At 42.2% G+C, this 14,992-nt stretch overlaps 1 protein-coding gene across 2 annotated transcripts in view; it reads left to right on the top strand.

Annotated features, from left to right (window-relative positions):
• The window catches only part of ESRRB (estrogen related receptor beta), a 126,483-nt gene that overhangs the window by 73,412 nt on the left and 38,079 nt on the right, over positions 1-14,992 (top strand). For both annotated transcript variants that reach the window (XM_058850214.1, XM_058850204.1), the window contains one exon: positions 12,599-13,008. In XM_058850214.1, the coding sequence (XP_058706197.1) occupies positions 12,612-13,008 (397 nt within the window). In that variant the 5' untranslated portion in view covers positions 12,599-12,611. The remainder of the gene's footprint in view (positions 1-12,598; positions 13,009-14,992) is intronic.

Genomic DNA, 14,992 nt, shown 5'->3' on the forward strand with positions numbered 1-14,992 from the left:
AGTAGCACTCTTTACCATGAGTGAATGAGAAAGAAGTTTCATTCAGGCTCTCATCAAAGTGGATAGAATGTCCAGGTCAATTCTTGTAAACTGATCGGCAGCCAGGGTTTCAGAGCTTCTGATCACATGCCAGCAGTGATTTCATTGTGATGCAGAAGGAATGGGGTAAAGTTTAAATGGCACCAGATGGAAAAGTGGAACTGCGTTTCTCCAACAGCACTCAGCTTTCAAATCAGAGGGATTGATTTCTGGCTGCAGGATGCTCCTTGACACATGGTTAATCTCTGAGTAATACAGGATAACCATTTTTTGAGTTGATGGCACAGATTCTGTGGTTCTCTTGAATTTCCAGAACTTTTATGTAGAATTCCACCTTTTCAGATGATTTAGATGCAGTTTGTTTCCCAGTCTCAATCTCTCTATGTTGCCTGGCTAAAGATAACGTGAAACATCAAAAAAATTTCTGTGTACATTAGAACATATGTATTTCTGAATGCATATAAGTAGAGAAAAGCATAAGAGGGCTGTGTGGAAAACACAGGGAGGGGAACTGCATGGAAATTAGAATCTTAGTTCACAGAGTATTCGTTGTTTGACATTGTTATTTCTTCACAAATCTGACTGCAACCTGAAATTTTAGGCAAAGTAGAAATTCCAATAAAATTTATTTTGAAGAAACTTCCAACGTTTTCTTTCATTTTGTTCTTGAAGCAGTGTGTGATTAGTTCATCAAACAACACAAGGCAACACATGACAGGCTAAACAAAGAGTTAGGAGCAAAACAAAGTTAAACGTCTACTTTTTTTAAGAGTTATTTTGGAAATTCTACAGTAAAACACATTGCCAAAATTGACTTAGTTCTGTAATGAAACAGAATAGCATTTTTAAATAAAAATTGATTTTTTGATGGAAAATCTTGGAGTGAAGTATAATTGCAAAGGAGGATAGAAAAATGGGTTGTATGGAGGTGTGATCAGGAGGCAGCTGGTGTGTGGAATAGCATGTGGGGAGATGGAGATAGGATTAGGCAGTATTAGAGATTAGGTTATTGTGTTGACTGGGTCACAGGGGTCTGGGCTTAAAGTACAGTGAGGTGGAGGAGGAGGTCAGAATTGGTGTGTATTATAGAAACAGATTTGAAAAGCCAGTGTTTTCTTCCTCTGGCTATCTTGCATGCTGGAAAACACTAGCTACTCACACTACTTACACAGGCAAACTAGAGAGCTGTGGTACTGCCGAAAGAGGTTCAAATTCTGCTGATAATCTGGAGCAGAGGACGTGATGTGAGGGTAGAATTTGTCTGTCCATCATTCTGGTTACTACACTCATCTGCATGCTCCATTCTTTCAATCATAGTTGCTGTTTGACTCTCAAGGTGTTCCTGTGAGGTAGGTCCTTCAGGAGCATGTCAGCTGAGGGAAGCAGTGTCCTGGAGAACTGCAGTGACTTGCTGAAGTCTATAAGAAGATCGGTGTTGAGGCTGGAAATAGACTGTGAGACATTTTGGCTGCATGTTAAGGGCTGAGTACACTGTACTTCCCTGTCCCACGTTGTGAGCACTGAGCCAGTGACTAGGAGTCACAACATGTATATGGGTCTTTGGGTTGTGTTTGGGCATGGTTACCTAGTGGTGATGGACATGTAGAATTATTCCCAAAACTCTGCTCCTAAGAGTGGGCACAGAGGCAGATCTGGGAGGGTGAGGTTTACAGCATAGACTGGTTAGAGAGAGATGGCTGTGGGACACTGACTTAGTTTGCCAAGGGCAGAGGGAACTGGAAGGCTGGGCACACAGAGCAGATGAAGTGTGAGTGTGTGGAGTTATAGATCCTGTCTTTGTGCATCACATTGATCTCATTCAGTGTGTTATACTTAGCATTTTGTTTATATAATCTCAGGGTGTTACAGGGGTTTGTTTATTTTTAACTCCTGGATGACTGGCAGCTTCAGTTTGAATGCTGTCTGTTTATAAATGGGAGAAATTTGTCCAGGCCTGGCAAAAGATCTTTGACAAAGGCTTTCTGGAAATTGAGAGAAGTGCATTTACTTGACTTTTATTATCTTGTCAGCTGGGAGCAAAATCCAGACAGACAATCTGTGCATGGGGTGGTGAAAGCACTGACCACTATTTGCATGCAGTGGTGTTTGTGTCACTTTATTACATTTCCTTTTGGAGTTTAGGTAGGAAAGAGGGATAAGGTACATTCTGCATTGTGCAGGTGTTGGGTGCAAAACCAGCCACCTGGTGAGGTATATCATGTGACTAGAAGAGTTTGGGACTAGAAGTTGTCTCATAACCACATAGTCATGCCTGACCTCACTGCTGGTGACTGCTCACTGACTTAGTATTTGTGTTGTGTTTCTTATTGTAGACAGGGTTTGAGTGAAACCAGTCTGTGGATTTGGCACAGGATTCCCTGATGTAAACAGAGTGCTGAATTAATAGACATCAACACCTACCAGAGATTTTAGCAACACCTCTGGATTCCCCTTTCTTCCTGTACCACCACCAGATTCTCCAGAGGCAGTCCATCTTTCCCAGAAGAATCCAGCAAGGATTAAGAGGGTTTCCTTCCTGCAAGTTTAGATAGAGAATGCTGCGTGTTTCTCTAGGGCCTGCTGAACCCTGGTGGAGCTAGGCTTCAGAACTTGCTTTTGAATTGACCCTGTTTGCCCTGACGGCTTGCAGTGCTCACTGCTGGCTTGTCACCAGACATTGATTTTTATTTCCCATTGCTCTGAACTCTTGCATGGCTCACACACAGAGAGCTCAGTCTATCTGCTGTGAGCTGTTGGGGTTGCTCACTGGAGGGAAAATCTTTAGCTTTCAAGATCTCTCACTGTCAAAATCTGGTAAAGCTGTCTCGTTGCCTCTGTCTACCCCTTGTCTGGGTTGCTCACACCTTCTGTTCTGCGTGTGTCTGTTCCCCTTCAGCCCACCACTGTCTGTCCATCTCTCTATGCATCTAATGGAGGTTGGTAATCCCGTTAGGTGCTTGCAGCGGGTGCTGCCGAATTTGCTTGCAAACGCCTGTGCCAGGTCGAGTGTCATTGCCAGCAGCACTCTTGGCGGGATGAAGGTTGCATTAGCGAACAGTAATTGAAATGCAAAATAACATTTTGATCGAGCGAGCAGGCTGTTTATTTATCAGATCAATAGCCAAAATGCCCCATCTGGAGAAGTCAGCGTGATAACAAGTGATAGCATTCCAAGGGCAAAGGGAACAAGCGCAGCGGGGAGGACATGCCGTCAGGGTGGGCTGGTTTCAGTTGGGTCACACCAGGCCGTCAGTTGCTGAAATTTGCGTCTTTTTGGGTCCCTGCTTTGAAGAGGGTGGGCCCCCTCCTGGTTGCATCAGCAAAGGGTTCCAGACCTCTGGAGGGAGAACAAGCTGTTCTTAAATATGGGATGGGACAGATTGCAGACATATGTAAAACCATGTGAGGTCTTCCTCCCGTGCTCTGATAGAGACAGGAGTGTGCCTCAAGGTGCAGACTGCAGATGATGTGGCTCAGTTAGGCGGTGGTTTTTGATTGTTTTTGCTTTACTGCAGTATGTTTGCTATAAAGATCTGACCACTTATGGTGATGATCAGGAAGTATGAAGTCATAGTTTGGCTTCTGTAGCAAAGCTACTGGAATGGAATCTAGGTGCATGCACATGATGAGGAAAAGAGAGATCTGGGAGAAGGGGGTTGTGTGTATTTGCACAGTAACTTCATGCATTCCTCCTGTACACAGATACCCTACAGAATGAAGTTATGTAACATTTAAAGTTATCTCAGAAAGGTACTATATGAAAGTGTAGAAGCAGCTGTACAGCTTCTTTGCTGGTGTCTGTCTGCCTGTCTGTCTGCTTTGCTATGTCTGTGTGTTAGCTTCTGCTTAGCCATTAGTAAGGATGCTGAAGAATGGACAAGGAAGAGACACCGAGATTAAAGAACTTGCAAGCTTGCATTCCTTTCATATTCAGAAACAGTAACAGAGAAAAGTGAAAACTTCATGAGATGAGAAAATAATCTATTCATGGTGACAAGAGGATTATTTTTGTGGGTTTTTGTAATCACATTTAGTTAAATTTTTCTACAGATGTCAATTTATGAGGAAAATTGAAGTAATTAAAAAGTATTTTGCTTCAAAATTTGTTTTGTTTGAACTGAGAATTTTAGGGGGGTTTTGTTTGGTTGGTTTTTTTTTTTTTAATCTAGAGAAAGGAACATGCAAGTTTTGCAGGGTATTGGGCAAAACAATGTGTTTATTCTGCTATATAGTTTCTATCTAATGAGCAGTTTGTTGATCTCTTCTCTTGGTTCAGGCAAGTAAGAATGCAGAACATTGTGGGGCCTCAGGTAGGGTCGGACTTGAGTGGACAGGAAGCTGCTTTGCAAGTCAAAGGAAATGGGGACACTCAGCAAGATGGATGAATGAAACAGATTTACAGTAAGTTGTGGGGGTTAGAAGCTGGAATTTGGGTCAGACACAGCTGCCTACTTAATATATATAGTGTGTGCTAAGAGATCTGCTAAGTACTTACCAAAGGTGGAGTTTAGAGACTCAGCAGAACTGAACCTTGAGGTTATTCTAAATAGGTAGCTAAAGATAATCCTGTATGTTACAGCAGTGTAAGGTGTGCAGAAGGAAACCACTGTTTCCATATGTGACCTATTCTCCTTCCACCTGTGGTATTCATTAGCAGAAAAGGTCTGCAGTTACTCACAGTCACCTTGCTTTGCCATTGTATCATCTTAGAAATCCTTTCTGTAGAGGCAGGGTTAAAAAAAAAAATCAAGTTAAAAAGCACTAATTGTCCTTTGTTATTTCCTATGCTGTAATTTATGTGAAACTAATTTCAGTTAGTTTTTCAAGATCTGTCAGGTTTTGAGAAATGTTCTAATGATGACGCACTTAGTTATAGATTTCTCTGGGAGCTACAGGTGGAATCTAGGCAAAGCCTCTCTAATCTGTCTGGATTCTGTTGGCCAGGGTGGGAGAAGGCGGAAGAATCCCATTACAACTGTGTTGTTGAAGCATAAGAAACAGAAACCTTCCCAGAAAGTATTACCAGCTCAAACCCAGAGAATTTTTTAATCCATCCAAGCTGAATAACATTCGAGTTCATATTTTGTCTTGATAAACCCAAACTCCTCCTTTTCAGTAAGCTAGTGTTCCTAAAGAAATGTCAATTACGAAGTCTCTTTGCACATTTGTTTCTAGGGTGATGTCTTTGATATGTATGTCCCATTCTAACTCCTTCCTCAAACACTAAGAAAAATTAAGCAATTCCTCTGTGTCTCTCTTTTTTCGTGCCCTGTTCACCATGAATTGTAGGCAAGGTTGAAGGGGATGTTTTCAATGAGTATCTTGAAATGCAAGGAAATGCAGACTGAAAAATTTGTACTGGTAGCAGTTTTCTCTTAGAAATACTGAGAGGATACTGAGTCAAAGGTCTCTGAGAGATGAGATATTGGATCAGGCTGCAATGCAGAAGTAAGTGTGATATGAATGGCAGTTAGCTAGAAGTTCCCTTTCCTTGCTCTTCTGAGAAGGTGGAAGCAAAATTCTGATGTGTAAGTGTTTGAAATGTGCTCTACTGAGCCTCTTGTATGTGGGTCTCATTCACCAGTGTCCAAAGGACACTGAAGGTGCTTAGGGAGATATAGATTATAAGTGCTCTAGATAGGCAGAGTATAAAGAAAGACACTCAAGAAGAAATGAAGGTTTAGCTGAGTATTTCAGCAGGGATTGAGTTGCAGCTTTGCTGTGTGCAGGCAAAATAGTTGAACTGCTGTGAATGTAGAAATAGTGGGGTAAGTGGAAATGTGAAACACAGAATGATAATGGTGGGGGAAAAGGGTGGTGGTAGAACTTGGGTAAATAGTGAACAGCAAGTCAACCCTGTTCTTGTTTTGCTGTGGTATCAACAGTAAGTATAAGCAAGAGGCATTAGCTCAAGTGCTAAAGCAATTCACTCTGGGGGAAGTGCCATCTAGTACACCAAGAGGGCAAGGGACCTTCAAAAGGCAATGTATTAATAACAGAGTGAACTGATAATATGTGTCACACCTCCAGATTAATTGTCACTTCATCTGTGTAATACTTTTTAGCATTTACTAACAAGACCGTTGTCGTAAGGGTGAAGAGAAATTACAGTAATGAGGAAAGGGATGAAGGCTAGTAGGAAATCCATAATGTCTTCTGCCCACGAGAGCCTTTTTTATTTATTAAGCAGCCTCCAGACAGTTTGATGTGGCAGCTTTTTTCAGCATGAGCTAACTTGGGCTAGAGAAGATCTACTGACATGTAACTGGGCTCTGGTTATGCAATGGGTCAAAGGGATAAAATATCTACTGGGCATTAGACAAGCAAGTACTATTTGTATAAGAGCCAGAATGTGAGCACTAGCTTGTCCAAAGACAAGTATGTAGTGTTGGGGAGGCATATTATGGACAAATGCCTTGAAAACTGGCTGTCTGGGGTTTGCCACACTCTACAGAATAGGAGCATAACCCATATGAACCAAAGGGAGGCATCGCTAGGAAACATGGCAAAACTATAAGAAATCAGATCTGCACTCCAGAGAAAAGTAGTTAAATCGAGCTGAGTTCTGACTCTTGCCCTTTATAGCAATGCAAAATACTGTGATTGAAACAAAAACTCTCTAAAGCCCATGCACTGGTATATTTATGTTTATGATCACATCCATCATGCTGGTGCTACCCAAGCTCTTGCCTATTCTCAGAGAGGAATTAAGTTTGTCCTGGGAACAGAGCGTGTTCCTGTATGATAGAATAAGCCCAGAAAAAATTCCTGATACAACTGAGTTACCCACAGTTATCCACTGTACAGCAGTAAAATGGCACATTGGCATTATTCTTGGACTGTTGAATGGAGAAAAGCTGTCAGTGTAGATAAAGTCTCTAAATGATGGCTCTCTCATTTGAAGTCCATATGGAGTAAAAGAGCATGAGAAACCAGTGTGGGTGCTGATCCCTTTCCTCCCTAGCACTTTGGTGGGCATTCTTGGTGAGGCAAAGGTGGGAGCATGTTTGTGAGCTGTCCATGGTAAAAGCAGGTTGACCAACAGGTGTGGCTCAGCTCTATGACATTAACTCTTGGCATAAGTGACCTAAAATTACACTGGCTGTTATTGCAGCTGTCATATCTAGCCTGACACTTGGGAAACATTATTTATTTCTGTCTTCTGTATCTAAAAAAAAACAGCTGATAAAATTTGGCTTGTTGGAGTTGCAGACAGTGTTTGAGAAGCTGACCTACATTGTTTGTCAGTCCACTGTGGATTGCAAAGCTCTCTCATGTGGCCCACAAAAGACACAGAATCTATGTTGCCCATGATGTGCACATCCCATGCACACATGCAATGCAAGTTTGTGTGATCTGAACTGACAAATACCAATAGCAGAAATAAGTCTGTACCAGAGAAGAGAATGGATGTATTATCACTGGTGTTTCTGCAGATTAAAACTACTTTCGTCTTCTATGACTGGTTTTAAAATTTCTGTGCAGTCCAAAATGTGCTTTTGTCACAAGCTGGTGCCTGAAGTGAGCAGCTTTATACTGGCAGACTTCTCAGGTTTTGTCAGTATAACTTTAGTCTACTGTGAAGACTTCAGGACTGAAGTGCAGTTCCACAAGTACAGCCATATGGCTCCTGGAAGTTCCAAGCTGTACAGGCATCTTACCTGCATGGTTTTCCACTTTATGGAACTTTAGAAAATCAAGATTTCATTCTGTCTGGAATCTGTATCAGTGTGAGAGTCACCCACAAAAAAAGCCCATTTCCGACCTTTTACATTTCTCCTTGTGCCCAGAATAGGGAAGATTTTTTTCCTGAGGAGGCCCTGAGCATTTTCTCTTTTTCCCCTCCATCAGCTGATACTAGTTCTACAGTTGCATTTCAGTACCCATTTTAATGATAACTTCAGTCTTGCTGTTGGAAATCCCCAACATGCTGAGTTGGTGACTTTATGACTAAATCAGAAAATACTGGTGAAGGGACTGGACTACAGGGCAGAACATATGCCCATTCATTAACTTTCTTCAGGAAACTGGAGTATAGAACTGAATCTATCCTTGCATTTCCTGTTGAAGATGAGGTTTCAGCCACTAAGGAAGCTCAGCAGTGTTGTCACTAAACTTTTTTTGATCCAGTTTTGGAATAGTGAATGCTATTTGGAGAGTGTAGAAGGTCGAGTACTTAGGTTTGCATGAGCACTTCAATGTTCAGATGGTATTAAGTTACTGAATTTTATATATCTTTAGCTGATAAAAAGTTCCCCTGGGGGGGAGAAGTTACCTTCTGTTACAAAGCTGGGTATTCTGGCTGTCCTGCTAAACAGGTGTGAGTGGTGGACATTTTTTTTTCTCATTTATACATAAAGACTACTGAATTATTGTAATTTCCAAATCCAGAGGTGGGGTAAAGAGGTGAATGTAGCTACAAATTACTATTCCAGGCAAAAGTAACCCCGAAAGATGTGCAATAAAATAGCCTTACCAGCATCAGTCCCAAACTTGTAATCCTTGATGTTTGAAAGAATGAAAATCATGGGCACTACTGCCTTAATTTTATAACTCTAGTCTTCTGTCCCTTTCTGTTCCTCCCCATCTAGCAATCTTTCTTATTTTTGCTGTTATTCTCAAAAGATCATTAAACTCATAAGCCTTTAATGGCAGCCATTGCAGAGAAATAGCAAAAGATGAAGGGTTGGAGAATTGAGGAAACTTGTAACATTACCCAACATTGCTGCCCAAAGGAGAGAACATTAATGGATAAAGACCTAAAGCACAGATTTGGACCTTGGCTTGTCTAAACCTGTGTGTTTACATCCAGAATCACTGAGGTCAGAGCATACTTGTCTGAGGGCAGTTACAAGCACATAAAGGCTAACAGCATTGTTAGTGATAAACAGCAGTGGGTTTATCAAAGAGGAGTACAGCAGACAATAACCTTTCTTGATGCAATTAGATAATTAGTGGGCAAAAGGAATACAGTGAATAGACTGACTCTGGATCATGCATGGGCTTTTGACACAAAGCTGTGCAAAATCTTATTAGGGAAATTAGATCAAATTGGTTTTGATACAAATCCTGTGAAATGAATCATGGATTAAATGACAGTGTAAACAGAAGGGTTAGAGATATTCTTTATCCTTCTGCAAAGATGGTGTCCAAAAGAACAGTGTTTTGACTGTAAATACTCATCAGTGACCTGGAAGTAACCTAAAAGTGATCACTCTCAAATTTACAGTTGACAGAACCAAAAGATACTAAAAAAATCAGCATAGAAAAAAGAAGAGCTAGGCTGAAAAAATAAAGATTGTGAGCAGGCTTTGGTAAAACAAGCAATAATTAGCACTGTGCAGTTCAAAGATGATACTGGATCTACTTTGGAACAAGGAGAATCTCCAAATTTCATGTTGTGCAGAGCACGGTGGCAAAAGCAGCTTATGTTCAGAGAGGTCCCAATGAGACAGGCTATCAAATTTTGTGAGCTGATGTGCAACCTGATGTCTGGCAAAGCTACTGTTCAGTTGGTCCATATGTCTTCCTGGCTGTGTGCTTTTCCAGAGTGACTCTCCCCTGTAGTGCTGCAGCATTGCACTGTGCAGTTCAGGGCACCTTGCTGCAACAGAGACCCAGGAAAGTTGGAACAAATCCAGTGAAGTACCACAAAGATGCTAAAGGGATTAGAAGGAATGACCTATGATGAGGAAAGGTGAAAAGAACGAAATGTTTAGAACCTCTAAGCCTGTTACATGGGCACAGAAATAGTAACGGAGTTTCCTGTGCCAGCACAGAGGAGAGTTGGATCAAGTCTCTCTCCTTTTACATTCCTATTAAGGTAACTAGAGCCAAGCAAAATGGCTGTTCATCACTTTGAACTCTTTGCAAAACACATTTAGCTGTTCTTCTTGAAGTTCAAGATGTTGTATCTCATTGCCAGGGGACACTCTGACTGTTTAAAAATCAGCACAGGATTTCCATGAGACTTGCAGATAGTCAGAGGCCAGAAAAGAAAAGCACATGCTCTGGAATGGCTGGAGTCACCTTAGCTGTAATCTTTGATCTATCTTGGTGTTAAGGGCTTTTGCTCTCAAGCATGCATTCACATCCAACCAGAAATCGCTATATACTGCTGCCTTCTGGAAAGGAACAGGAGGGTCCTCATCTATAAGGATGTAGGGGGCTTTTTTCCTGATTCACCATCAAACACTCACTGTTTGCATGCCTTGGGGAAGGAAGGCTCCTTATTTCCTCAGGTTCTTTATTTTTTTGTTTCCTTCCCCCCCCCCTTTTTTTTGTTTTTAATTTATTTTCTTTTTATTTTCTGTTTTTATTTTTTGTTCTTTCTCCACTGAAGGAAAATACCTCAGTAAGTGCTCTTGAAGTCATCCATGAATGTTTGACTATTTAAGAAACAGAAGTTGGGATTTGGGCTCCGCTGATGGAACCTACCAGTACAGCTCATCTCCCTGTCATTACTGTTTCATGGTGTTTTCCTCTGTCTGCCTTAAAAATTACAACTCCAGCTTCTCTTACCATGGAGTTCCACAGTGCAAAACAGTGCTTTATGGTTGCTTTGCCTTCCATTTTAACCTTTATCTCATGTTGCTGTGCCCAGTGATCTTAATTTCTTTACCACAGATGCAGTTCTCAGGTATGGGGAGGTTCCAGAGCCTGCACAGCAGGTTTCAGCTTTGCTGTGAGATGCTAAAATCTAGTCTCAGCTAGCAAAGTTTCATCTTCCTTCACAAAGTCAGCTGTCGTTACACCAGAAGACCTGCAATATGTCCAGCTGCCCTGTGGGAATAGAGATGAATGCACCTGCAGCAATTTCTGTAACTGCTCCATGACCTCTAGTTCATTGTGGCCTTCTGGGCAAAGCATGGGCATTTATCAACTCATCACACTGTCTCTGAGAGGGCCCAAACCCTGGATTCCTCTCAAGTAACACCAGGCAGAGCAGCTGAGGAACGTGAGATGCCTGCCCATATTCTCAAGGTCAACAGTCTTGCCAAAAAACAAACTTGGCTGATCGATCCCAGAGATAGGAGATGAGGTCAAACTTTGAGGATGAAACAGAGAAGGGAAAATTAGGAGATACTTAGGTCAAATGAGATCATAAGGATGCAGGACTGTGAATTTGCTGCATATCAAACATCTATATTCGTATCAACAGACACACAGATGTGATATTTTAAAGTGTGCACTCCGGCCTTGCTGAGTCACAGAATGTTTTGTCCTGTCCCCTGATGGATTTGATCTCTTGGCAGAAGGAGTTGCCACAAATACCAGGTAAATAGGCTGAAACTGAAATAGAAATAGAAATTACCCACATGACCATGGTGTGGTAACTTTAAACAAAGAGAGCTTACAAGAAGAAAAGTCAAGCATCTCCAGTCAGTCAGAATTCTTTGGCCGCGTCATCAGGAAAATGCATGTTTAGTTTCTCTTAAAGCCCTTGACAAATTGTCTTGCTGAAGGGAAAATTTAACCTCTCAGGTTAATACTATTATCAATTAAAAGGTGTCAGAGACAGAAAGAAGGGCTAGACATACCCAACTCAGAAAAGAGAGAAGTCAATTTTCAGCATGATAAAGGTTAACATGCATCACCCACAAAGATCAGTATTGTGTGTTTGATCCATGTATTAATGATCTGGGAAGTGGGTGAACAATGAGACTGCAGATGAAATCAAATTACCAAGGAAGACTGAAGAGCTCCAGAGGATCCTAGTAAAGCTGGGTGTCTGGACTGCACAGCATAGTGGCAGATGAAATACACTGTTGGCAATTGCAAAACATTGCACACCAGAAGGATTAATTTGATTTTTTTCATACATCTTAATGGATTCTAAATTAACTGTAGCAACTCAGGAATAAGATCAAGTGTTGCAATAAGTAGCTTCCTGGTACTATTTGTTGAAGAAATGGTAACAATTTACATTTTCATTTAAAGAGGGGGGGGAAAAAAAAGCAAACAGTGCAAGGAATTACATAATATGTAGACTGAAAATAACATAGAAAATATTGTAATGTCACTAGGTAATTGATGGCGTGCCTTTGTCTTGACTACTGTCCAGACCTTCAGCTGGAGAAGTGATGGAGCGGTGCCAGTTTCGTGCTGCTGAGGAGCTGGCTCATTGAACTCTGTTCTGGACTGAACAGAAATAGCCAGACAAAAGGAAGTTCTGAGATGGATGATGAAGCAGATAAGAGATCTGCAAAAACTCCTGCATGAAGAGCCATCATATAGATAATGAAGAGCTGAATGAGGAGAACATGGCTAAACTACATTTCCTGAGAAGGAGAGTTGGGAGATGTTCAGGGAGTCTGACAGGCTGAAAATACATTATAGGCAAATAAAAGTGGGATTTGTTTGTTCATACACCGCACAAGTAATCCCTGAAACTCATTGCTGTAAATATCATAAAATTTAGCAGTCTTCCAAGAAAAGACTGAACACTTTTATAAAGAATAAGACTATCTGTGACTAAAATAAATATGAAGAGCTTGAAAAGCTGGTAAAGTTCTTTCCATAAAGGCGATTGCTGAGTGCCTTTGCTCTCTCCCTGCAGGCTGCTCGGCAGAATGGCCACGGAGGAGCGGCACCTCTCCTCCAGCTGTGGGTCCTTCATCAAGACCGAGCCCTCCAGCCCATCTTCTGGCATCGACGCCATCAGCCACCACAGCCCAAGCGGCTCCTCCGACGCTAGCGGTGGCTACGGCATCGCCATGGGCGGCCACCCCAATGGCCTAGACTCGCCACCCATGTTCAATGGCACGGGGATCGGCGGCGGGTCCTGCCGTAAGCGTTACGACGACTGCGCCAGCGCCATCATGGAGGACTCACCCACCAAGTGCGAGTACATGCTCAACGCAATCCCCAAGCGGCTGTGCCTGGTGTGTGGGGACATTGCTTCTGGGTACCACTACGGCGTGGCTTCCTGTGAGGCATGTAAAGCCTTCTTCAAGAGGACTATTCAAGGTATGGTGGGAAGGAATGGAAACTGAGCCATTCACTCCATAGAGATAAAGGGACATGGCCCCAGACATTGCTGAGACTGCAGTGTCATATAAAGGGGGGAAAGGGAAAATGTATTTAATGCACCTAACTCTCCATCTTTTTGTATGCTTCTTCTTTCTTCTTGCTCAGTTCTGGTCCTTCCAAATCAGTGTGGACATGGAGTTAGGCTATGTGATGGTAGGAAACTTTGTCAGGTTCCTTGCCTGATTGGCTACCAGATCTGGGTATCTGGACTACTGGATCTTCCTGCCTCTGCTAGTGGCACTGATACTATGAGAATGTGTCATCTAGTGGAGTAAGGCCTAGAAAGGAAATGCTTTGCGTTCTAATGGTGTTTTAAGGCCCATTTGAAGAGTAGGTGCCTCTGTCAAGCGATGGAATGTATGTAGACATACCTGCACCTTGAGGTGAAAGCTCCAGCATTACAAGAGTAGAGAAATTCTTTGTCCTACCAGTCCTGATATGTAGCCATGAACTCCATACAAACCTCAGCACAAATCTGGACAGAGAACTTCTGTGAGAGTCAGTCTTTTTCTCCTTTTCGAGTTTTACCAACCTTTTTCATTAAGATGCAGATTCTTTGAAGATAAAAAAACTAGGCAGTGAAGAAGATGAAGTTTTTGTCAGTCTCACTAAGGATTAGCAATTCCTCAGGAGATTTTGAAAACCTCAATGCATGCACATGTAGATGAATTACAGTGAGTTGCTCCTTCATGTACAATTCAGGTATGAGGAGTATGGCTGTGTCCTGACTGACAAAAGTGTTTGCAGATGTGCACATGTGCAGCTACAATATAATCAAAAGCAGGAGTGCATCCAAACAACCTCCAATATCCATGGATGTTTGGGTATACTTACGTACACATACCCCATGTGAACAAACATGCCGGGACATACGGATACCCCCTTTATTTCCTCCACTAGTTGGAAAAAGGACAGGATCATTCATTTTTCAGTGGGAAGTGTATTGGGTTTGCCCAAGTACAGTGTGCTGACTGAAGGCAGGTCTACAGTGAGCAGGCAGCTGTGCATGTACTTGGCTGTTGGCTGGGGTTAGTCCACCACATCAGGACTTCCTTGCCTCCTGTGAAATGAAACAAATGTATGTGTGGAGAGACCACTCACTTTGTTAATTGAATGGATCTGATTACACTCTGTTGCTGGGGATGTTCAACTCTTGAATGGTACAGGGTGCAGTTTATCCCAGGTCTCCACGAAAGTCACTATATCTATCGTGTTTTCATAGATTTTAGATATCTTTCCTTAATGTGGAAATCCAGCTGTGGAAATAATTACTCTGCCTCACTGATACTCCTTTCTTTATTATGCCATGGCTGTCCTTAGGGAATTGGCCTGTTCCCTGGCAGGGTTTCTGTAATTTGTCATTGCTGAATCTCTGTGATTGAATGTGAATTTTACTTGCATTTCTGTCAGCACTGACTCCTTCCCTTCTCCAGCCCTTGGACCCTTCCTAGTGTTTCTTTTAGGCACATTCAGGTGCTAAAGCAGGGACCGGGTAGCACTCTGAAACAAAGTCCTGGGGTCTCCTAATACAGGAAGAGACCAGTTAATTACCCCTTCATGGGAATGATACTGGAGGACCTCTGTGTCAGAGCAGAAGAGTCCTTGAGAAGGAGAAAAAATCATAGGAACTTCTGAAGAGTTTTCAGAGAGAATCAAAAGAAAATGATGCATGGTAGCAGTAGATGGAGCCTGTATCAGCCAAGTAATATGCCAGCTGACTGAATCCCAAGAGGGGAGAGTACTTCCCTCCATCTTCCTTTCCTTAGGCATATTCTTTCTCTCTGTGGTTCTCTAATTGATTGCCTGTTAACATGCAGCAGACGGGGGGGGAAGGGGGGGGAAAGAGTAAGTGAAAATTTCTCTCACCCTGTCATCAGCTTGGGCTGGCAACTGAGGTACCAAAATGCTTTTATTCCTAAGA

The sequence above is a fragment of the Poecile atricapillus genome, chromosome 1 (genome assembly GCF_030490865.1).
Source record: "Poecile atricapillus isolate bPoeAtr1 chromosome 1, bPoeAtr1.hap1, whole genome shotgun sequence".
NCBI lineage: Eukaryota > Metazoa > Chordata > Aves > Passeriformes > Paridae > Poecile > Poecile atricapillus.